A 27,231-nucleotide genomic window follows, 5' to 3' on the forward strand; every position below is an offset into this window, starting at 1 on the left:
TAAATATGTATTTGACTGCGTTTAAAAGTAATAAAAGTAATACAAATAATATATGTATGATAATTATGATAAATATGTATTTGACTGCGTTTAAAAGTAATAAAAGTAATAAAATAATATGTGTATGATAAATATGTATTTGACTGCGTTTAAAAGTAATAAAAGTAATACTAATAATATATGTATGATAAATATGTATTTGACTGCGTTGAAAGTAATAAAAGTAATATTAATAAAAATAATATATGTATGATAAATATGTATTCGATTGCGTTTAAAAGTAATAAAAGTAATACAAATAATATAAGTATGATAAATATGTATTTGACTGTGTTCAAAAGTAATAAAAGTAATACAAATAATATTTTTATGATAAATATGTTTTTGATTGCGTTTAAAAGTAATAAAATTAATACAAATAATATTTTTATGATAAATATGTATTTGACTGCGTTTAAAAATAATAAAAGTAATACAAATAATATTTTTATGATCAATATGTATTTGACTGCGTTTAAAAGTAATAAAAGTAATAAAAATAATATATGTATGATAAATATGTATTTGACTGCGTTGAAAGTAATAAAAGTAATATTATAATAATAATATGTGTATGATAAATATGTATTCGATTGCGTTTAAAAGTAAAAAAAGTAATACAAATAATATAAGTATGATAAATATGTATTTGACTGTGTTCAAAAGTAATAAAAGTAATACAAATAATATTCTTATGATAAATATGTATTTGACTGCGTTTAAAAGTAATAAAAGTAATAATAATAATATATATATGATAAATATGTATTTGACTGCGTTTAAAAGTAATAATAATAATATATGTATGATAAATATGTATTTGACTGCGTTTAAAAGTAATAAAAGTAATACAAATAATATTTTTATGATAAATATGTATTTGACTGCGTTTAAAAGTAATAAAAGTAATAAAAATAATATATGTATGATAAATATGTATTTGACTGCATTGAAAGTAATACAAGTAATATTATAATAATAATATATGTATAATAAATATGTATTCGATTGCGTTTAAAAGTAATAAAAGTAATACAAATAATATATATATGATAAATATGTATTTGACTGCGTTTAAAAGTAATAAAAGTAATACAAATAATATAAGTATGATAAATATGTATTTGACTGTGTTTAAAAGTAATAAAAGTAATACAAATAATATAAGTATGATAAATATGTATTTGACTGCGTTTAAAAGTAATACAAATAATATATGTATGATAAACATGATAAATATGTATTTGACTGCATTTAAAAGTAATAAAAGTAATACAAATAATATTTCTATGATAAATATGTATTTGACTACGTTTAAAAGTAATTAAAGTAATAAAAATAATATATGTATGATAAATATGTATTTGACTGCGTGTAAAAGTAATAAAAGTAATAATAATAATATATGTATAATAAATATGTATTTGACTGCGTGTAAAAGTAATAAAAGTAATAATAATAATATATGTATGATAAATATGTATTTGACTGCGTTTAAAAGTAATAAAAGTAATATTATAATAATAATATATGTATGATAAATATGTATTCGATTGCGTTTAAAAGTAATAAAAGTAATAAAAATAATATATGTATGATAAATATGTATTTGACTGCGTTTAAAAGTAAAAAAAGTAATACAAATAATATAAGTATGATAAATATGTATTTGCGTTTAAAAGTAATAATAATAATATATGTATGATAAATATGTATTTGCGTTTAAAAGTAATAATAATAATATATGTATGATAAATATGTATTTGCGTTTAAAAGTAATAAAAGTAATAATAATAATATATGTATGATAAATATGTATTTGCGTTTAAAAGTAATAATAATAATATATGTATGATAAATATGTATTTGCGTTTAAAAGTAATAAAAGTAATAATAATAATATATGTATGATAAATATGTATTTGACTGCGTGTAAAAGTAATAAAAGTAATAATAATAATATATGTATGATAAATATGTATTTGCGTTTAAAAGTAATAATAATAATATATGTATGATAAATATGTATTTGCGTTTAAAAGTAATAATAATAATATATGTATGATAAATATGTATTTGCGTTTAAACGTAATAATAATAATATATGTATGATAAATATGTATTTGCGTTTAAAAGTAATGAAAGTAATAATAATAATATATGTATGATAAATATGTATTTGTGTTTAAAAGTAATAAAAGTAATAATTATAATATATGTATGATAAATATGTATTTGACTGCGTGTAAAAGTAATAAAAGTAATAATAATAATATATGTATAATAAATTTGTATTTGACTGCGTTTAAAAGTAATAATAATAATATATGTATGATAAATATGTATTTGACTGCGTGTAAAAGTAATAAAAGTAATATAAGTATGATAAATATGTATTTGCGTTTAAAAGTAATACAAATAATATTTTTATGATAAATATGTATTTGACTGCGTTTAAAAGTAATAAAAGTAATAAAAATAATATATGTATGATAAATATGTATTTGCGTTTAAAAGTAATAAAAGTAATAATAATAATATATGTATGATAAATATGTATTTGACTGTGTGTAAAAGTAATAAAAGTAATACAAATAATATATGTATGATAAATATGTATTTGACTGCGTTTAAAAGTAATAAAAGTAATACATTTAATATTTTTATAATAAATATGTATTTGACTGCGTTTAAAAGTAATACAAATAATATATGTATGATAAACATGATAAATATGTATTTGACTGCGTTTAAAAGTAATAAAAGTAATAATAATATTACATGTATGATAAATATGTATTTGACTAAGTTTAAAAGTAATACAAGTAATAAAATAATATGTGTTTGATAAATATGTATTTGACTGCGTTTAAAAGTAATAAAAGTAATACAAATAATATTTTTATGATAAATATGTATTTGACTGCGTTTAAAAGTAATAAAAGTAATAAAAATAATATATGTATGATAAATATGTATTTGACTGCGTTTAAAAGTAAAAAAAGTAATACAAATAATATAAGTATGATAAATATGTATTTGCGTTTAAAAGTAATAATAATAATATATGTATGATAAATATGTATTTGCGTTTAAAAGTAATAATAATAATATATGTATGATAAATATGTATTTGCGTTTAAAAGTAATAAAAGTAATAATAATAATATATGTATGATAAATATGTATTTGCGTTTAAAAGTAATAATAATAATATATGTATGATAAATATGTATTTGCGTTTAAAAGTAATAAAAGTAATACAAATAATATAAGTATGATAAATATGTATTTGACTGCGTTTAAAAGTAATAAAAGTAATAAAAATAATATATGTATGATAAATATGTATTTGACTGCGTGTAAAAGTAATAAAAGTAATAATAATAATATATGTATGATAAATATGTATTTGCGTTTAAAAGTAATAATAATAATATATGTATGATAAATATGTATTTGCGTTTAAAAGTAATAAAAGTAATAATAATAATATATGTATGATAAATGTGTATTTGCGTTTAAAAGTAATAAAAGTAATACAAATAATATAAGTATAATAAATATGTATTTGACTGCGTTTAAAAGTAATAAAAGTAATACAAATAATATTTTTATGATAAATATGTATTTGACTGCGTTTAAAAGTAATAAAAGTAATAAAAATAATATATGTATGATAAATATGTATTTGACTGCGTGTAAAAGTAATAAAAGTAATAATAATAATATATGTATAATAAATATGTATTTGACTGCATTTAAAAGTAATAATAATAATACATGTATGATAAATATGTATTTGACTGCGTTTAAAAGTAAGAAAAGTAATACAAATAATATATGTATGATAAATATGTATTTGACTGCGTGTAAAAGTAATAAAAGTAATAATAATAATATATGTATGAAAAATATGTATTTGACTGCGTGTAAAAGTAATAAAAGTAATAATAATAATATATGTATGATAAATATGTATTTGACTGCGTGTAAAAGTAATAAAAGTAATAATAATAATATATGTATGATAAATATGTATTTGACTGCGTGTAAAAGTAATAAAAGAAATAATAATAATATATGTATGATAAATATGTATTTGACTGCGTTTAAAAGTAATAAAAGTAATAAAAATAATATATGTATGATAAATATGTATTTGACTGCGTGTAAAAGTAATACAAGTAATAATAATAATATATATATGATAAATATGTATTTGACTGCGTGTAAAAGTAATAAAAGTAATAATAATAATATATGTATGATAAATATGTATTTGACTGCGTGTAAAAGTAATAAAAGTAATAAAAGTAATAATAATAATATATGTATGATAAATATGTATTTGACTGCGTGTAAAAGTAATAAAAGAAATAATAATAATATATGTATGATAAATATGTATTTGCGTTTAAAAGTAATAATAATAATATATGTATGATAAATATGTATTTGCGTTTAAAAGTAATAATAATAATATATGTATGATAAATATGTATTTGCGTTTAAAAGTAATAAAAGTAATAATAATAATATATGTATGATAAATATGTATTTGCGTTTAAAAGTAATAAAAGTAATAATAATAATATATGTATGATAAATATGTATTTGCGTTTAAAAGTAATAAAAGTAATACAAATAATATAAGTATGATAAATATGTATTTGACTGCGTTTAAAAGTAATAAAAGTAATAAAAATAATATATGTATGATAAATATGTATTTGACTGCGTGTAAAAGTAATACAAGTAATAATAATAATATATGTATGATAAATATGTATTTGCGTTTAAAAGTAATAATAATAATATATGTATGATAAATATGTATTTGCGTTTAAAAGTAATAAAAGTAATAATAATAATATATGTATGATAAATGTGTATTTGCGTTTAAAAGTAGTAAAAGTAATACAAATAATATAAGTATAATAAATATGTATTTGACTGCGTTTAAAAGTAATAAAAGTAATAAAAATAATATATGTATGATAAATATGTATTTGACTGCGTTTAAAAGTAATAATAATAATATATGTATGATAAATATGTATTTGACTGCGTGTAAAAGTAATAAAAGTAATAATAATAATATATGTATAATAAATATGTATTTGACTGCATTTAAAAGTAATAATAATAATATATGTATGATAAATATGTATTTGACTGCGTTTAAAAGTAAGAAAAGTAATACAAATAATATATGTATGATAAATATGTATTTGACTGCGTGTAAAAGTAATAAAAGTAATATTAATAATATATGTATGATAAATATGTATTTGACTGCGTGTAAAAGTAATAAAAGTAATAAAAGTAATAATAATAATATATGTATGATAAATATGTATTTGACTGCGTTTAAAAGTAATAAAAGTAATAAAAATAATATATGTATGATAAATATGTATTTGACTGCGTGTAAAAGTAATAAAAGTAATAATAATAATATATGTATGATAAATATGTATTTGACTGCGTGTAAAAGTAATAAAAGTAATAATAATAATATATGTATGAAAAATATGTATTTGACTGTGTGTAAAAGTAATAAAAGTAATAATAATAATATATGTATGATAAATATGTATTTGACTGCGTGTAAAAGTAATAAAAGTAATAAAAGTAATAATAATAATATATGTATGATAAATATGTATTTGACTGCGTGTAAAAGTAATAAAAGTAATAAAAGTAATAATAATAATATATGTATGATAAATATGTATTTGACTGCGTGTAAAAGTAATAAAAGAAATAATAATAATATATGTATGATAAATATGTATTTGACTGCGTTTAAAAGTAATAATAATAATATATGTATGATAAATATGTATTTGCGTTTAAAAGTAATAATAATAATATATGTATGATAAATATGTATTTGCGTTTAAAAGTAATAATAATAATATATGTATGATAAATATGTATTTGCGTTTAAAAGTAATAAAAGTAATAATAATAATATATGTATGATAAATATGTATTTGCGTTTAAAAGTAATAATAATAATATATGTATGATAAATATGTATTTGCGTTTAAAAGTAATAATAATAATATATGTATGATAAATATGTATTTGCGTTTAAAAGTAATAAAAGTAATATATGTATGATAAATATGTATTTGCGTTTAAAAGTAATAAAAGTAATAAAAATAATATATGTATGATAAATATGTATTTGACTGCGTTTAAAAGTAATAATAATAATATATGTATGATAAATATGTATTTGCGTTTAAAAGTAATAATAATAATATATGTATGATGAATATGTATTTGCGTTTAAAAGTAATAAAAGCAATAATAATAATATATGTATGATAAATATGTATTTGACTGCGTTTAAAAGTAATAAAAGTAATAATAATAATATATGTATGATAAATATGTATTTGCGTTTAAATGTAATAAAAGTAATAATAATAATATATGTATGATAAATATGTATTTGCGTTTAAAAGTAATAAAAGTAATAATAATAATATATGTATGATAAATATGTATTTGCGTTTAAAAGTAATAAAAGTAATACAAATAATATAAGTATGATAAATATGTATTTGACTGCGTTTAAAAGTAATAAAAGTAATAAAAATAATATATGTATGATAAATATGTATTTGACTGCGTGTAAAAGTAATAAAAGTAATAATAATAATATATGTATGATAAATATGTATTTGCGTTTAAAAGTAATAAAAGTAATAATAATAATATATGTATGATAAATATGTATTTGCGTTTAAAAGTAATAAAAGTAATAATAATAATATATGTATGATAAATGTGTATTTGCGTTTAAAAGTAATAAAAGTAATACAAATAATATAAGTATAATAAATATGTATTTGACTGCGTTTAAAAGTAATAAAAGTAATACAAATAATATTTTTATGATAAATATGTATTTGACTGCGTGTAAAAGTAATAAAAGTAATAATAATAATATATGTATAATAAATATGTATTTGACTGCGTGTAAAAGTAATAAAAGTAATAATAATAATATATGTATAATAAATATGTATTTGACTGCGTGTAAAAGTAATAAAAGCAATAATAATAATATATGTATAATAAATATGTATTTGACTGCATTTAAAAGTAATAATAATAATATATGTATGATAAATATGTATTTGACTGCGTTTAAAAGTAAGAAAAGTAATACAAATAATATATGTATGATAAATATGTATTTGACTGCGTGTAAAAGTAATAAAAGTAATAATAATAATATATATATGATAAATATGTATTTGACTGCGTGTAAAAGTAATAAAAGTAATAAAAGTAATAATAATAATATATGTATGATAAATATGTATTTGACTGCGTGTAAAAGTAATAAAAGAAATAATAATAATATATGTATGATAAATATGTATTTGACTGCGTGTAAAAGTAATAAAAGAAATAATAATAATATATGTATGATAAATATGTATTTGCGTTTAAAAGTAATAATAATAATATATGTATGATAAATATGTATTTGCGTTTAAAAGTAATAATAATAATATAAGTATGATAAATATGTATTTGCGTTTAAAAGTAATAAAGTAATAATAATAATATATGTATGATAAATATGTATTTGCGTTTAAAAGTAATAAAAGTAATAATAATAATATATGTATGATAAATATGTATTTGCGTTTAAAAGTAATAAAAGTAATAATAATAATATATGTATGATAAATATGTATTTGCGTTTAAAAGGAGGCTGCGTGCAGGTCACGTGATGCCATTTGTTGCTTCAATCCGAGAAGGTACGCGTCCCGGCTTCACTGCGCATGCGCCAGTCCGCATCAGTGCGGGGTGGACAAACAGGAGCGCGCTTCTCGCTTCCAGTGGCCAGTCAGTCGCGTGGACGTGGACGTGGACGCGGACGTGGACGTGGACGTGGTCGCGGAGATGGGGGACGAGGGGAAGAGGAAGAAGGACAAAAAGTCGTCCAAGGACGACAGAGTCACTCTGAAGAAGGAAATCGGACTTTGGAGCGCGTGCGCGATCATCATCGGTGAGTTCTGCAACGCAACAATGTTGAGAAGGTGAACATGTTGTCGATCAACTGCGGCCGCCAACTTGCAGCTTTTACGCACAAAAAGGTGCGTTTGGACGCGCCCTGACTGCGTGGCACCCAGTGAAGTGTTGCATCACCTACACAACTTGTGTTGCATCACCTACATGCTACACAACTTGTGTGTAGACGTGGCTCCATCTTTCTTTCCCCCCCACCCTCCGATCGACTTGGAACTTTGTTCCACTTCCAGAAAGTGTGCGTGAAATACGCGTACGTGCGTGCGTGCGTGCGTGCGTGCGTGTGTGTGCGCGCGCGTGTGTGTGTGTGTGTGTGTGAACGTCAGAGGGGATGCTTTAAAGTGCAGGAAGTGACTGCTTTGCTGGGAGTCTTGTTACAATACACACACTATAGTACACTATAGTACACTATACAGGCCCGGCCCTAACCAATCTGGCGCCCTAGGCAAGATTTTAGGTGGCGCCCCCCCCCACATTTTTTTTTTTACTTACAACTATACCTAATATATAAAGGGGTGGAAAAGTGACTATTACCTGCAGGGCAAACATTAGCTAACCAGAAGGCAATAACAATGTAAACAAAAAACACCTGCTTAAAAGATCTAATACAAATGTCCCTGAGGAATGTAAGGTGGGAGTACTGTAATTACCTAACGTTACATTATTATTTTCCATAACAATTTAGCCCCCTCCACAATATTAACCCGACGTTAAAACAGAACTCGCTATTTATTGATTAGCAATTGCCGAATCATGTAACATTAGCTTAATGCTAAAAAGCCAAGTTACTATCACATTCTGTAACAGACAAATCATTTCATGTAGGCTAACGTTACCTACCTGCTACCTCTTGTCTTTTTCTCGTTTCTCCTCCTCTTCTTTTCTCTTTTTTCTTCCCTGGGCACCTGACAGTTTTGGCCGTTTTGACATCTTGTGTTGATTTTTTGATGTGGTGACGTCCAAAAAGAGTCATGATACGGGAAGGGAGGGGGCGCCATATGTATACTATAGTACACTACACACACTATAGTACACTATATGTACACTATATGTATACTATATGACACTACACACACTATAGTACAATACACACACTATAGTACACTATAGTACACTATATGTATACTATAGTACACTACACACACTATAGTACACCATATGTATACTATAGTACACTACACACACTATAGTACACCATATGTATACTATAGTACACTACACACACTATAGTACACTATATGTATACTATAGTACACTATATGTATACTATATGACACTACACACACTATAGTACAATACACACACTATAGTACACTATAGTACACTATATGTATACTATAGTACACTACACACACTATAGTACACCATATGTATACTATAGTACACTACACACACTATAGTACACCATATGTATACTATAGTACACTACACACACTATAGTACACTATATGTATACTATAGTACACTATATGTATACTATATGACACTACACACACTATAGTACAATACACACACTATAGTACACTATAGTACACTATATGTATACTATAGTACACTACACACACTATAGTACACCATATGTATACTATTGTACACTACACACACTATAGTACAATACACACACTATAGTACACTATATGTATACTATAGTACACTACACACACTATAGTACACCATATGTATACTATAGTACACTATATGTATACTATATGACACACTATAGTACACTCAATGTATACTATAGTAAACTATATGTATACTATAGTACACTACACACACTATAGTACACCATATGTATACTATAGTACACTACACACACTTTAGTACACCATATGTATACTATAGTACACTACACACAACCCTATAGTACACCATATGTATACTATAGTACACCACAGCCACTATAGTACACCATATATATACTATAGTACACTACACACAACCCTATAGTACACCATATGTATACTATAGTACACTACACACACTATAGTACACCATATGTATACTATAGTACACTACGCACACTATAGTACACTATATGTATACTATAGTACACCACATGTATACTATAGTACACAAATAAAGGGTTGAAGAAAGTAGCTTACATCAGCAGTACTCATGTATGTAACAACATCATTAATATTACTAATACAAATACTGTCAAAAGTGTCCAATGATGTATTGCAGCAATAAATGTAAGGATTGTTGACATTTAATACACACAAAGTACACACCATGTACTAAGGATTGTTGACATTTAATACACACAAAGTACACACCATGTACTAAGGATTGTTGACATTTAATACACACAAAGTACACACCATGTACTAAGTATTGTTGACATTTAATACACAAGAAGTACACACCATGTACTAAGGATTGTTGACATTTAATACACAAGAAGTACACACTATGCTGCTAAAACTGTCAAAGGTCAAAGACAGAATTCTGAAGAATTTAAACAAAAAGAAGAGAATTCGTATTTTTGCTGGTGTATTTTTGATCAGGCACTAATTGGACGCCCTGGTGACAGAAAAGAGGTCCTTGCATCATTGAATGTTTACAGTGTTCTGGAATAACAGTTGGGTTAAAAGATGGCTATTTTTAGCTGCAAATATCCAGAATATTCTGAACTTTGAGGACGTGCGACATAACCTAAACATTCATCCAGGATCTTCATGTTTCACACGTGTTGCCTTCACTGACACCTCCGTAAAACTGTAAACTTGAACTCCGGGGCGGCGCGTGATGCCTTTGAGGCTTTGGGAAAAGAAATGTGAGGCAGGCTCACATGGTTCATTCCACAAGTTCCTTGCAGAGAGACTGTCATGTTGCTGCGGCTGGATGTGGGAGGCGGAGCCTACTGGGCTCCTGCAGGGGGAACAATGGTGTCAGTTTTCTTCAGCTATTTCACACTGGAAAGAACTCGCTCGCTCGCGTGCTAACTTGGCCCGTCGATGGCGTTGGCTTCTCTGGACTGATAGGACAACGTGATTGATGTTTTTTTTCATAAAGTAAAACAAAAAATGTCAATTAGCGTTGCATGATAGACTCATATTAGGAGCGATGACGTCATGCTAGATTCATATTAGGAGCGATGACGTCATGCTAGATTCGTATTAGGAGCGATGACGTCATGCTAGATTCATATTAGGAGCGATGACGTCATGCTAGATTCATATTAGGAGCGATGACGTCATTATAGATTCATATTAGGAGCGATGACGTCATTATAGATTCATATTAGGAGCCATGACGTCATGCTAGATTCATATTAGGAGCGATGACGTCATTATAGATTCATATTAGGAGCGATGACGTCATGCTAGATTCATATTAGGAGCGATGACGTCATGATAGATTCATATTAGGAGCGATGACGTCATGATAGATTCATATTAGGAGCGATGACGTCATGCTGGATTCATATTAGGAGCGATGACGTCATAATAGATTCATATTAGGAGCGATGACGTCAGGCTGGATTCATATTAGGAGCGATGACGTCATGATGGATTCATATTAGGAGCGATGACGTCATGCTGGATTCATATTAGGAGCGATGACGTCATGATAGATTCATATTAGGAGCGATGACGTCATGCTAGATTCATATTAGGAGCGATGATGTCTTGATAGATTCATATTAGGAGCGATGATGTCATGCTAGATTCATATTAGGAGCGATGACGTCATGCTAGATTCATATTAGGAGCGATGACGTCATGCTAGATTCATATTAGGAGCGATGACGTCATGATAGATTCATATTAGGAGCGATGACGTCATGATAGATCCATATTAGGAACGATGACGTCATGATAGATTCATATTAGGAGCGATGACGTCATGCTAGATTCATATTAGGAGCGATGACGTCATGATAGATTCATATTAGGAGAGATGACATCATGATGGATTCATATTAGGAGCGATGACGTCATGACAGATTCATACTAGGAGCGATGACGTCATGATAGATTCATATTAGGAGCGATTACGTCATGCTAAATTCATATTAGGAGCGATGACGTCATAATGGATTCATATTAGGAGCGATGACGTCATGCTAGATTCATATTAGGAGCGACGACGTCATGCTAGATTCATATTAGGAGCGATGACGTCATGATAGATTCATATTATAGGCGATGACGTCATGCTAGATTCATATTAGGAGCGATGACGTCATGATAGATTCATATTAGGAGCGATGACGTCATGATAGATTCATATTAGGAGCGATGACGTCATGATAGATTCATATTAGGAGCGATGACGTCATGATAGATTCATATTAGGAGCGATGACGTCATGATAGATTCATATTAGGAGCGATGACGTCATGCTAGATTCATATTAGGAGCAACGACGTCATGCTAGATTCATATTAGGAGCCATGACGTCATGCTAGATTCATATTAGGAGCGACGACGTCATGCTAGATTCATATTAGGAGCGATGACGTCATGATAGATTCATATTAGGAGCGATGACGTCATGATAGATTCATATTAGGAGCGATGACGTCATGCTAGATTCATATTAGGAGCGATGACGTCATGCTAGATTCATATTAGGAGCGATGACGTCATGATAGATTCATATTAGGGGCGATGACGTCATGATAGATTCATATTAGGAGCGATGACGTCATGATAGATTCATATTAGGAACGATGACGTCATGATAGATTCATATTAGGAGCGATGACGTCATGATAGATTCATATTAGGAGCGATGACGTCATGATAGATTCATATTAGGAGCGATGACGTCATGATGGATTCATATTCGGAGCGATGACGTCATGATAGATTCATATTAGGAGCGATGACGTCATGATGGATTCATATTCGGAGCGATGACGTCATGATAGATTCATATTAGGAGCGATGATGTCATCATAGATTCATATTAGGAGCGATGACGTCATGATAGATTCATATTAGGAGCGATGACGTCATGATGGATTCATATTAGGAGCGATGACGTCATGCTAGATTCATATTAGGAGCGATGACGTCATGATGGATTCATATTAGGAGCGATGACGTCATGATGGATTCATATTAGGAGCGATGACGTCATGCTAGATTCATATTAGGAGCGATGACGTCATGATAGATTCATATTAGGAGCGATGACGTCATGATAGATTCATATTAGGAGCGATGACGTCATGATAGATTCATATTAGGAGCGATGACGTCATGCTAGATTCATATTAGGAGCGATGACGTCATTATAGATTCATATTAGGAGCGATGACGTCATGATAGATTCATATTAGGAGCGATGACGTCATGATAGATTCATATTAGGAGCGATGACGTCATGATAGATTCATATTAGGAGCGATGACGTCATGATAGATTCATATTAGGAGCGATGACGTCATGATAGATTCATATTAGGAGCGATGACGTCATGATAGATTCATATTAGGAGCGATGACGTCATGATAGATTCATATTAGGAGCGATGACGTCATGATAGATTCATATTAGGAGCGATGACGTCATGATAGATTCATATTAGGAGCGATGACGTCATGATAGATTCATATTAGGAGCGATGACGTCATGATAGATTCATATTAGGAGCGATGACGTCATGATAGATTCATATTAAGAGCGATGACGTCATGCTAGATTCATATTAGGAGCGATGACGTCATGATGGATTCATATTAGGAGCGATGACGTCATTGTCATGATGTGTGTGACAGTGTTTGGGTTGTTTCTTCCTGTTTGGCGCTCTTATTTATCTTCCACTTCCTGTTCTGGTGTCGTCCACACCTGCTCTTGATTAGTGAGCAGAGGACTCACCTGTATAGATGGGATGTTCCCAAACGAGTCGAGTCTTTTGAACGGCTCTTTTAAGCGAACGACTAAAACCGAGTCGCATTCGTTCATTTGGGAGCTTTTTTTTATGCACCCGGACTAAAAAAAATTATTTTTAAAAATTATTTTTATATTCAAATATTTTTGTCAATTTTTTTTATTTAATTTGGTTACTTTTTTTGGTTTTGTTTGGATTGTTCTGATGTAAGTGAAGCGTACAAACACTAGGCAGGGCAGTGACATTTTTTTTTATTATGTCCTCATTTTTATCCTAATTTTATTTACACTTTTACATACATACATGCACATTGTATTCCTGCTTATTATTTGTGCTCCGATGACTTTTTTTGCTCACTCTTGGCATTCTCTCGATGAGCTTCAAGAGGTAGTCACCTGAAATGGTTTTCACTTCCACAGGTGTGCTTGAAGCTCATGGAGAGAATGCCAAGAGTGTGCAAAGAGTGGCTATTTTGAAGAAACTAGAATATAAAACATGTTTTCAGTTATTTTTTTTGTTAAGTACATATAACTCCACATGTGTTCATTCATAGTTGTGATGTGACAATCTACAATGTAAATAGTTAGGAAAATAAAGAACACGCATTGAATGAGAAGGTTTGTCCAAACTTTTGTCCTGTATTGTATGTATATATATATTTTTCACTGCGTGCTTATAAATGTGTATTAGGGTTGTACGGTATACCGGCATACCTGCCAACTACTCCGGTTTTCCCGTAATTCGTACGGTTTTCATCAACCTATTCCGGGTTACGGTTGCAGTGATAAAAAATACGGTTTTTCATTAATTAAAAAAAAAAAAGGGTGAAAACTACGCGAATTGCACCTCGTGCAGACAAGATTTTTCGATCGGACACGGAGGAATTAGCGATGTAAAAGACCACGTTGGGACAAAAAAAACACAAGTCTAATGCCGTTGCTAGCGATACAAGTGGAAAACTTTCAACGTTTTTCGTCGCCCAAACAGATTCTTTGGATGTGATGAATGCCGAAGTTTTATTTACGGAGGCAATAATTGAGCATGGACTTCCAATCGCACTGGCTGATCACATGGGACAGTTACATGTTTGTAATGCAACCTTTAAAAATCATTACGCGGTGATCGCGGTCCCAAAAATAAACTTTTCTTGCATGATAATGTCCAGAAAAACTCGCTTTATATTACTATAGAGTCCTTTTAACGAATGAGTTTGATGGTTTATCACAAACCTTAAATGAAAGAAGTCCTTTGTTCTCCTGCACCATGCATGCGCTTTGGCCTTGCTTCGTGTTTGGTGCGCAATTGTACTGTTAAAAGTGTTTATACTATTTATGCTTTCAAGTCCAAGTTGAAGAAATCGTGTTAAATGTTGACAGCATAACTACCAAAATACAGAAGTATGTCCTTCATATTTTTGCAGTGCTATTTCTGTTGAAAAGTTCAAATGATTACATTAGAGATGTGATGTGCCACTTTTCAAGTGTCTGATGGCTTCAATTAATTTTCATTATTTTTTCATATTTTGAATTCTTTTGAAAGGCTTACAAAAAAACTACATTTGAATTGTAATTCCATGCTATTGACAGGACTATTAATTTTAATGAAGTTAGCTTACCATGTTTGCAGTGTGATAATTGTGATAGAAATGTGAATTTTAGGCACAGAATATTTTTTACAATTGAACAAGGCAGTAGATTATACAAGCTTGGACAGAAAGTTAATAATGACACCAATTTTTTTTTTTTTAATGGAATTGTTTAGTACTGTTTTACCATTTGTTTACTGTAAAAAGTGTTTATACTTTCAATGAACAAATTGAAGTCTTGTGAAAGGTTGACAGGATAACTGGCATTAACTGTCAAAATAATTTCAAACTATTGAAGTTAGCTTACAGAATAAACATGTCAATCAACCCATATGATTTTTGCTGTAATATTTTTGTTTTGAAAAGTCACTGTGACTGATAGAAAAGTGATGGTTTTAGCAACATTTTAACCTGTCTGAATGCTAATAATCATTTTGCGTCGGGGGGCGAAGCCCTGAATCCTCCACCAGGACTTTGTCCTGGACCTACCGGGGCCTGCGGCCCTTGGACCCTGGCTGCTAGGTTTTTCTGATTTCAAAAGTTGGCAGGTATGAGAAAGTAATACTAAGTGAATATCTGTTTTTGGCCTTAAAAATAAACCTTTTACCTAGTACTATAATTAAATTGATTAAATCATGATTGTCAATGAACTCTCCCAAAATAACAGAAACCACATCAAGCTTCATAAACAAACCAATCCTTAAACACATTTTTTCAACTTCCACCCAAAAGGAAGACACAATATGACAATACCAAAACAAACGCAGGGTGGATTCAGACTCCTGACAACAAAATGGGCAGTCATCTGACTCTGTCATATTCCATAATTTTAACATTTTCCCCGTGGGTAAGAAGTTATAAATAATTTTAATTTGAAAATAACGATTTTGCACATCAATAGTAGTTTTATAGATTAGTTTGAATATGGCATCCCACGGCAACGGGCAGTCAAAAAAAGTCCTCCCATTTTCCAAATGTGTTGTATGGGGCAGCCTTTTAAAGATTTCTTTATTAAATAAAACTTATATATTTTTCTATTTATTTTAGTTCCTTTTTGCCAACTCGAATTTCTTATTAGAGGTTTACAAACTAATAATTTAGTAGTTCCATAATTAATTATTTGTTTCCATCTTTTCCCAATGACTCCAGTTAGTTGATTAAATGAAAAGCTTGTATATTGTATATTGTATAAATTGTATATTGTATAAATGAAAAGCTTGTATAAATGAATAAAAGCTTGTATAAATGAAAATGAAAAAATAAATAATAATAATAATAATAATAATAATAATAATAATAATAATATAATAATAATAATAATAATAATAATAATAATAATAATAATAATAATAATAAATAAATGAAAAAAGCTTGTATAAATGAAAAGCTTGTATATTGTATATTGTATATTGTATATAAAATAATTAATTATTTGTTTCCATCTTTTCCCAATGACTCCAGTTAGTTGGTTGAATGAAAAGCTTGAACAAGCATCACCATACATAGTTCTAAATTCTTCACAATATGACACAATATGTTACTGCATACGTCAGCAGACTACTTAGGAGTCTTTGTTTGTTTACTTACTGCTAAAAAACAAGTTGTCTAGTATGTTCACTATTTTATTTAAGGACTAAATGACAATAATAAACATATGTTTCATGTACACTAAGATTTTTTTGTTCAAATAAAGCCAATAATGGCATTTTTTTTGGTCCCCTTTATCAGGCCCGGCCCTAACCAATCTGGCGCCCTAGGCAAGATTTTAGGTGGCGCCCCCCCACATCGGCAGTGAAGTGTATATACTCACAAGAAACCGAATAGCTTTGTCTTTGACCTTTTTTTTTTTTACTTACAACTATATCTAATATATAAAGGGGTGGAAAAGTGACTATTACCTGCAGGGCAAACATTAGCTAACCAGAAGGCAATAACAATGTAAACAAAAAACACCTGCTTAAAAGATCTAATACAATTGTCCCTAACGTTACATTATTATTTTCCATAACAATTTAGCCCCCTCCACAATATTAACCCGACGTTAAAACAGATTATAGATTAGCAATTGCCGAATCATGTAACATTAGCTTAATGCTAAAAAGCCAGGTTACTATCACATTCTGTAACAGACAAATCATTTCATGTAGGCTAACGTTACCTACCTGCTACCTCTGTCTTTTCTCGTTTCTCCTCCTCTTCTTTTCTCTTTTTTCTTCCCTGGGCACCTGACAGTTTTGGCCGTTTTGACATCTTGTGTTGATTTTTGGATGTGGTGACGTCCAAAAAGAGTCATGATACGGGAAGGGAGGGGCGCATTTTAATTAACGTGGGATTATTTTTTGTATTTAGAAATAATAGTACCAACTTTTTTTTTTTTTTTTTTTTTCTCCAACATTTGTGGCACTGGCGTGGCGCCCCCTGGTGGACGGCGCCCTTAGCATTTGCCTATACGGCCTATGCCACGGGCCGGCCCTGCCCAGAACAAAAGGGGGGAGAGAGTTGTTTTGGGTTGGTGCACTACTTGTAAGTGTATCTTGTGTTTTTTATGTTGATTTAATTAAAAAAAGAAAGAAAAAAAAAATTATTTCTTGTGCGGCCCGATACAAATCGATCCACGGACCAGTACCGGGCCGCGGCCCGGTGGTTGGGGACCACTGAGGTAAACAACCAACAGTATGTCAGAAAGCTAGCTAAAACGGTACACATATTCATAATATAGTATACATTTTAACTGACCTTTATTTGACTATTTTTGTCTTTTTTTAGGTGGCTAAAATACGCGGTGCTGCTGACCGCCGTCTAACGTTACGTGTGATATATTGACTAACGTAACCCTGCTTAAAAAAAAATCACTGAACAAAAAGTATGAATAAGGTAGTGAACTGCAACAGATTCCCGTGTTTGCAATAACGTTATAACGTTAGCAGTGAGTTTACAGCCTCACTGATTTAACTACACAGCAAATAAAAGTCACGTTACTTAGCCAATAAACGTTATCTTACATTCAAAACTTACCCTTCTTTGTGCAACTTCAAATGCCGGACGAAGTTGGAAGTTGTTGCCTCTCCATCAGTCATTTTGGAACCGCATGTGTTGCATACTGCAGAACCGTTTTGTGTTGACCACCTCGCAATTTTTATACCCAAACAAAATGATTTTAGGTATCATTTTTTGTTCACTGGCGTGTGGTTTGGACATGTCTTCTTCGTTGGTTGTCCTGCAATTTGATTGGATGAATGCTGTGTGATGAAAACAAAGTAGATGTAATTTGATTGGCTGTTGTACTGAGAGCACACCAGCTGACACACGCAACGCTGATAGACAAGTACACAATGCAAAATACGGAGCGCTCCCGAATAACTTTTTTCATCTTTGGGTTTTGGGGAAAGTAGCAAGTCGTGTCAATTCAAAAGGCTCAAGTCCAAGTGAAGTCACAAGTCATTGATGTTCAAGTCGAAGTCGAGTTGCAAGTCTTTTTACATTTTGTCAAGTCGAGTCTAAAGTCATCAAATTCATGACTCGAGTCTGACCCGAGTCCAAGTCATGTGACTCGAGTCCACACCTCTGCTGCATACGTCAGCAGACTACTTAAGAGTCTTTGTTTGTTTACTTACTACTAAAGGACAAGTTGTCTAGTATGTTCACTATTTTATTTAAGGACTAAATGACAATAATAAACATATGTTTCATGTACCCTAAGATTTTTTTGTTCAAATAAAGCCAATAATGGCATTTTTTTTTGGTCCCCTTTATGTAGAAAAGTAGGCTATTTTGGTACCGGTACCGGTACCAAAATATTAGTATCAGGACAACACTAATGTGTATATATTTATATACACATGGAGACTGAGCTTCACACAAGTAGACCAAAGCAGTTGAACCACTTTGGAGTTCCCCCTCAGGCAGGGAGGTGTGGGTGTGGGTGTGGGTGGAGGTGTGGGTGTGTGCAGGTGGTTTTGGTTCAAGCCTGAACATTTCTCAGTACTGGTTTGGTAAGTTGACACCGAAGCAGACTGCAGGTGGGCTCCGGAGACGTGGGCCCAGCTCTTGTCAGACTTCCACAGACACGTCCACTGCAGGGGACGTATGACTCATGCGTCGGCGGCACCCAAAAATGTGTGACATAACAAATGTTGCGTAAGCGTCTCACCGCGGCCGCCACAATGGAAGATGAACACGCTCGCTGGGGCCGCATCGTTAGTGGACGCTCACAGCTGATGACCTTTGTGGTCATGGCGTGCACCGCGTCCTCCTTCCTATTGGATCACAGGCGCCCATTAGTTGCTTCTTGTGCACGGGTGTTGTTGAGGGACAGTTTGCAAAAAGACGCCCGAGGCAAGAAGAAACATTTATCGTCTATTGGTTCCCAAACGCTTCTCACCAAGTCCCAGAGGTGGGACCGAGTCATTGTTTTGCAAGTCTCAAGTCTTTGCCCTCAAGTCCCGAGTCAAGACAGGCAAGTCCCGAGTCAAGTCCAGAGTCAAAACTGGAAAGTCTCAGGTCAAGTCCCAAGTCCTGCATTTTGAGTTTCGAGTCCTTTCAAGTCCTTTTACCCACAGACTAATATATTTACACAGATTGTGTATGCTTTTTAGCGATAGGGTTAGGGTTAGGGTTAGGGTTAGGGGTTAGGTTTAGGGTTAGGGTTGTGTTAGGGTTAGGATTTGGGTTTGTGTTAGGATTATGGTTTAGCGTTAGTGTTAGGGTTAGAGGGTTAGGGCTAGATTTGTGTTAGGGTTGGGTTATGGTTAGGGTTAGGGTTGGGTTAAGGGTTAGGTTTAGGGTTAGGGTTGTGTTAGGGTTAGGATTTGGGTTTGTGTTAGGATTATGGTTTAGCGTTAGTGTTAGGGATAGAGGGTTAGGGTTAGAGTTGTGTTAGGGTTAGGGTTGTATTAGGGTTAGGGTTGTGTTAGGGTTAGGGTTAGGGGTTAGGTTTAGGGTTAGGGTTAGGGTTAGGGTTAGGATTATGGTTTAGCGTTAGTGTTAGGGTTAGAGGGTTAGGGTTAGAGTTGTGTTAGGGTTGGGTTAGGGTTAGGGTTAGGGTTGGGTAAGGGGTTAGGTTTAAGGTTAGGGTTGTGTTAGGGTTAGGATTTGGGTTTGTGTTAGGATTATGGTTTAGCGTTAGGGTTAGGGTTAGTGTTGTGTTAGGGTTAGGGTTGGGTTAGGGGTTAGGTTTAGGGTTAGGGTTGTGTTAGGGTTAGGATTTGGGTTTGTGTTAGGATTATGGTTTAGCGTTAGTGTTAGGGTTAGAGGGTTAGGGTTAGAGTTGTGTTAGGGTTAGGGTTGGGTTAGGGTTAGGGTTAGGGTTAGGGTTGGGTTAGGGGTTAGGTTTAGGGTTAGGGTTGTGTTAGGGTTAGGATTTGGGTTTGTGTTAGGATTATGGTTTAGCGTTAGTGTTAGGGTTAGAGGGTTAGGGTTAGAGTTGTGTTAGGGTTGGGGTTGGGTTAGGGTTAGGGTTAGGGTTGGGTTAGGGGTTAGGTTTAGGGTTAGGGTTGTGTTAGGGTTAGGATTTGGGTTTGTGTTAGGATTATGGTTTAGCGTTAGTGTTAGGGTTAGAGGGTTAGGGTTAGAGTTGTGTTAGGGTTGGGTTAGGGTTAGGGTTAGGGTTAGGGTTGGGTAAGGGTTTAGGTTTAAGGTTAGGGTTGTGTTAGGGTTAGGATTTGGGTTTGTGTTAGGATTATGGTTTAGCGTTAGGGTTAGGGTTAGTGTTGTGTTAGGGTTAGGGTTGGGTTAGGGGTTAGGTTTAGGGTTAGGGTTGTGTTAAGGTTAGGATTTGGGTTTGTGTTAGGATTATGGTTTAGCGTTAGTGTTAGGGTTAGAGGGTTAGGGTTAGAGTTGTGTTAGGGTTAGGGTTGGGTTAGGGTTAGGGTTAGGGTTAGGGTTGGGTTAGGGTTGGGGTTGGGGTTAGGGTTGTGTTAGGGTTAGGATTTGGGTTTGTGTTAGGATTATGGTTTAGCGTTAGTGTTAGGGTTAGAGGGTTAGGGTTAGAGTTGTGTTAGGGTTGGGTTAGGGTTAGGGTTAGGGTTGGGTTAGGTGTTAGGTTTAGGGTTAGGGTTGTGTTAGGGTTAGGATTTGGGTTTGTGTTAGGATTATGGTTTAGCGTTAGTGTTAGGGTTAGAGGGTTAGGGTTAGAGTTGTGTTAGGGTTGGGTTAGGGTTAGGGTTAGGGTTAGGGTTAGAGGGTTAGGGTTAGAGTTGTGTTAGGGTTGGGTTAGGGTTAGGGTTAGGGTTAGGGAAGATGAACACGCTCGCTGGGGCCGCATCGTTAGTGGACGCTCACAGCTGATGACCTTTGTGGTCATGGCGTGCACCGCGTCCTCCTTCCTATTGGATCACAGGCGCCCATTAGTTGCTTCTTGTGCACGGGTGTTGTTGAGGGACAGTTTGCAAAAAGACGCCCGAGGCAAGAAGAAACATTTATCGTCTATTGGTTCCCAAACGCTTCTCACCAAGTCCCAGAGGTGGGACCGAGTCATTGTTTTGCAAGTCTCAAGTCTTTGCCCTCAAGTCCCGAGTCAAGACAGGCAAGTCCCGAGTCAAGTCCAGAGTCAAAACTGGAAAGTCTCAGGTCAAGTCCCAAGTCCTGCATTTTGAGTTTCGAGTCCTTTCAAGTCCTTTTACCCACAGACTAATATATTTACACAGATTGTGTATGCTTTTTAGCGATAGGGTTAGGGTTAGGGTTAGGGTTAGGGGTTAGGTTTAGGGTTAGGGTTGTGTTAGGGTTAGGATTTGGGTTTGTGTTAGGATTATGGTTTAGCGTTAGTGTTAGGGTTAGAGGGTTAGGGCTAGATTTGTGTTAGGGTTGGGTTATGGTTAGGGTTAGGGTTGGGTTAAGGGTTAGGTTTAGGGTTAGGGTTGTGTTAGGGTTAGGATTTGGGTTTGTGTTAGGATTATGGTTTAGCGTTAGTGTTAGGGATAGAGGGTTAGGGTTAGAGTTGTGTTAGGGTTAGGGTTGTATTAGGGTTAGGGTTGTGTTAGGGTTAGGGTTAGGGGTTAGGTTTAGGGTTAGGGTTAGGGTTAGGGTTAGGATTATGGTTTAGCGTTAGTGTTAGGGTTAGAGGGTTAGGGTTAGAGTTGTGTTAGGGTTGGGTTAGGGTTAGGGTTAGGGTTGGGTAAGGGGTTAGGTTTAAGGTTAGGGTTGTGTTAGGGTTAGGATTTGGGTTTGTGTTAGGATTATGGTTTAGCGTTAGGGTTAGGGTTAGTGTTGTGTTAGGGTTAGGGTTGGGTTAGGGGTTAGGTTTAGGGTTAGGGTTGTGTTAGGGTTAGGATTTGGGTTTGTGTTAGGATTATGGTTTAGCGTTAGTGTTAGGGTTAGAGGGTTAGGGTTAGAGTTGTGTTAGGGTTAGGGTTGGGTTAGGGTTAGGGTTAGGGTTAGGGTTGGGTTAGGGGTTAGGTTTAGGGTTAGGGTTGTGTTAGGGTTAGGATTTGGGTTTGTGTTAGGATTATGGTTTAGCGTTAGTGTTAGGGTTAGAGGGTTAGGGTTAGAGTTGTGTTAGGGTTGGGGTTGGGTTAGGGTTAGGGTTAGGGTTGGGTTAGGGGTTAGGTTTAGGGTTAGGGTTGTGTTAGGGTTAGGATTTGGGTTTGTGTTAGGATTATGGTTTAGCGTTAGTGTTAGGGTTAGAGGGTTAGGGTTAGAGTTGTGTTAGGGTTGGGTTAGGGTTAGGGTTAGGGTTAGGGTTGGGTAAGGGTTTAGGTTTAAGGTTAGGGTTGTGTTAGGGTTAGGATTTGGGTTTGTGTTAGGATTATGGTTTAGCGTTAGGGTTAGGGTTAGTGTTGTGTTAGGGTTAGGGTTGGGTTAGGGGTTAGGTTTAGGGTTAGGGTTGTGTTAAGGTTAGGATTTGGGTTTGTGTTAGGATTATGGTTTAGCGTTAGTGTTAGGGTTAGAGGGTTAGGGTTAGAGTTGTGTTAGGGTTAGGGTTGGGTTAGGGTTAGGGTTAGGGTTAGGGTTGGGTTAGGGTTGGGGTTGGGGTTAGGGTTGTGTTAGGGTTAGGATTTGGGTTTGTGTTAGGATTATGGTTTAGCGTTAGTGTTAGGGTTAGAGGGTTAGGGTTAGAGTTGTGTTAGGGTTGGGTTAGGGTTAGGGTTAGGGTTGGGTTAGGTGTTAGGTTTAGGGTTAGGGTTGTGTTAGGGTTAGGATTTGGGTTTGTGTTAGGATTATGGTTTAGCGTTAGTGTTAGGGTTAGAGGGTTAGGGTTAGAGTTGTGTTAGGGTTGGGTTAGGGTTAGGGTTAGGGTTAGGGAAGATGAACACGCTCGCTGGGGCCGCATCGTTAGTGGACGCTCACAGCTGATGACCTTTGTGGTCATGGCGTGCACCGCGTCCTCCTTCCTATTGGATCACAGGCGCCCATTAGTTGCTTCTTGTGCACGGGTGTTGTTGAGGGACAGTTTGCAAAAAGACGCCCGAGGCAAGAAGAAACATTTATCGTCTATTGGTTCCCAAACGCTTCTCACCTAGTCCCAGACGTGGGACCGAGTCATTGTTTTGCAAGTCTCAAGTCTTTGCCCTCAAGTCCCGAGTCAAGACAGGCAAGTCCCGAGTCAAGTCCAGAGTCAAAACTGGAAAGTCTCAGGTCAAGTCCCAAGTCCTGCATTTTGAGTTTCGAGTCCTTTCAAGTCCTTTTACCCACAGACTAATATATTTACACAGATTGTGTATGCTTTTTAGCGATAGGGTTAGGGTTAGGGGTTAGGTTTAGGGTTAGGGTTGTGTTAGGGTTAGGATTTGGGTTTGTGTTAGGATTATGGTTTAGCGTTAGTGTTAGGGTTAGAGGGTTAGGGTTAGAGTTGTGTTAGGGTTGGGTTAGGGTTAGGGTTAGGGTTAGGGTTAGGGAAGATGAACACGCTCGCTGGGGCCGCATCGTTAGTGGACGCTCACAGCTGATGACCTTTGTGGTCATGGCGTGCACCGCGTCCTCCTTCCTATTGGATCACAGGCGCCCATTAGTTGCTTCTTGTGCACGGGTGTTGTTGAGGGACAGTTTGCAAAAAGACGCCCGAGGCAAGGAGGCAGGAAGAAACATTTATCGTCTATTGGTTCCCAAACGCTTCCCACCAAGTCCCAGAGGTGGGACCGAGTCATTGTTTTGCAAGTCACGAGTAAGTCTCAAGTCTTTGCCCTCAAGTCCCGAGTCAAGACAGGCAAGTCCCGAGTCAAGTCCAGAGTCAAAACTGGAAAGTCTCAGGTCAAGTCCCAAGTCCTGCATTTTGAGTTTCGAGTCCTTTCAAGTCCTTTTACCCACAGACTAATATATTTACACAGATTGTGTATGCTTTTTAGCGATAGGGTTAGGGTTAGGGTTGGGTTAGGGGTTAGGTTTAGGGTTAGGGTTGTGTTAGGGTTAGGATTTGGGTTTGTGTTAGGATTATGGTTTAGCGTTAGTGTTAGGGTTAGAGGGTTAGGGTTAGAGTTGTGTTAGGGTTGGGTTAGGGTTGGGTTAGGGTTAGGGTTGGGTTCGGGGTTAGGTTTAAGTTGTGTTAGGGTTAGGATTTGGGTTAGGGTTAGGGTTAGGGTTGTGTTAGGGTTTGTGTTAGGGTTAGGGTTGGGTTAGGGGTTAGGTTTAGGGTTAGGGTTGTGTTAGGGTTAGGATTTGGGTTTGTGTTAGGATTATGGTTTAGCGTTAGTGTTAGGGTTAGAGTTGTGTTAGGGTTAGGGTTGGGTTAGGGTTAGGGTTGGGTTCGGGGTTAGGTTTAAGGTTAGGGTTAGGATTTGGGTTTGTGTTAGGATTATGGTTTAGGGTTAGAGTTGGGTTAGGGTTAGGGTTAGAGTTGGGTTAGGGGTTAGGTTTAGGGTTAGGGTTGTGTTAGGGTTGGGATTTGGGTTTGTGTTAGGATTATGGTTTAGCGTTACGGTTTTGGTAGGGTTAGGGTTGGGTTAGGGTTGGGGTTGGGGTTATGGTTTAGCGTTAGTGTTAGGGTTAGAGGGTTAGGGTTGTGTTAGGGTTGGGGTTGGTTAGGTTTAGAGTTGGGGTTGGGGTTAGGGTTAGGGTTGGGGTTAGGGTTGGGCATAAGGGTTAGGTTTGGGCATTAGGGTTAGCGTTAGGGTTAGCGTTAGCTCTGGCGTTAGGGTTAGTTCTAGCGTTAGGGTTAGGCTTAGCGTTAGCGTTAGGGTTATTGTTAGGGTTAGGGTTGTGTTAGGGGTTAGGGTTAGGGTTAGGTTTAGATTTAGGGTTAGGGTTACAGTTAGGGTTAGGGTTAAGGTTAGGGTTAGAGGTTAGGGTTAGGGTTGTGTTAGGGTTGGGTTTAGGATTAGGGTTGTGTTAGGGTTAGGGTTATGGTTTAGTGTTAGTGTTAGGGTTAGGGTTGGGATTAGGGTTGGGTTAGGGTTAGGGTTGGGGTTAGTGTTAGCACTAGCGTCAGGGTTAGGGTTAGGTTTATCGTTAGGGTTAGGGATTAGGGGTTAGGGTTTAGGGTTAGGGGTCAGGGTTAGGGTTACAGTTAGTGTTAGGTTAGATACAGTCTATAGGTCCCTAAGATATATAGATATCTAATGTATTCATACATTGTTCATGTAGCATGTATATATAACCTCATCATATTGTTTCTTCAATTTAAAAATAGCTGACCGGTTTTTCCCTTCTCTGGGATTATATTCCTAGTTTTGATCTCGGGCGTCTGGTCACTTATAGACAAACTTGCCAAACTTCCCCAATTTTCCGGGAGACTCCCGAATTTAAGTGCCTCTCCCGAAAATCTCCCGGGACAACCATACTCCCCAATTTCTCCCGATTTCTAGCCGGAAAACAAGGCACGCCCCCTCCAGGTCCATGCGGACCTGAGTGAGGACAGCCTGTCGTCACGTCCGCTTTTCCTTCATATAAACAGCGTGCCGGCCCACTCACGTCATAACCTCTAGGGCTTTTGGAGAGTACACAACTGCACACACAACAAGGAGGAGACCAAGCAGAAGAACGAAGAAGAGACAATCATGGCGACGACGAGTAAGAAGAAGAAGTACGCTTGCAAGCAGTGTTGGGACTGTTACTGTAACGCCGTTAGTTTCGGCGGTAACTAGTAATCTAACGCGTTATTTTTTATATTCAGTAACTCAGTTACCGTTACTACATGATGCGTTACTGCGTTATTTTACGTTACTTTTTCATGTAGTATCGGCTAGAAACAGAAGATCTGAGTGTGTTTTATTGCAGCGCTGCGGTGGAAAAGAAAAGGCGTGCTTTGTGTGGGTGGGGGCGGGGGGGGGGACTCCCATACCGCAGTTGAGGAGCGCAGGGGAGACGTTCCTCCAGGGCCTATGTACGTCTTCGGCGCTAACAACCTTCACTTTACCCGGCAGTGGGTCTTTACAGCTGAGGGTGAATGACAAGACCGGCGGTTTGTTGCAACTTTGTGACTTTATTGGACGCAGCCATCCACCAAGCTAGAGCACCTGCACGCACTCACTGTCGCCGCTCGCTCACCTCTCTCACTGACGTCACTCACCTCACATGCTGTCATATCTTAAAGGGCCACACACACACATACGCTACTCTCATAACAACTAACAAGACATCGTGGAGAAGCCAGAAGTCGAGTTTCTTAACATGGAGATATTCTCAATACTTTTCTTTTGTCGAGCACAAAGAAAATAACATTTTAGTTAAATGTAAGCTGTGTCTTGGATCAAAGATCCTATCTACTTAAAGTTAAAGTTAAAATGCCATTATGTTGCAGCTATTTAAAATAGTTTTGTCAATTT

The 27,231-nt window shown here is 34.3% G+C and overlaps 1 protein-coding gene across 1 annotated transcript in view; it reads left to right on the top strand.

The window, feature by feature from the left end:
* Window positions 1-7,966: 7,966 nt before the first annotated feature.
* Window positions 7,967-27,231, top strand: part of LOC133608251 (asc-type amino acid transporter 1-like) — a 71,893-nt gene continuing 52,628 nt past the window's right edge. The window contains exon 1 of the mRNA XM_061963456.1: window positions 7,967-8,083. Coding sequence (XP_061819440.1) covers window positions 7,978-8,083 — 106 coding nt within the window. The 5' untranslated portion in view covers window positions 7,967-7,977. The remainder of the gene's footprint in view (window positions 8,084-27,231) is intronic.

Source organism: Nerophis lumbriciformis, linkage group LG06 (assembly GCF_033978685.3).
Source record: "Nerophis lumbriciformis linkage group LG06, RoL_Nlum_v2.1, whole genome shotgun sequence".
Classification (NCBI taxonomy): domain Eukaryota; kingdom Metazoa; phylum Chordata; class Actinopteri; order Syngnathiformes; family Syngnathidae; genus Nerophis; species Nerophis lumbriciformis.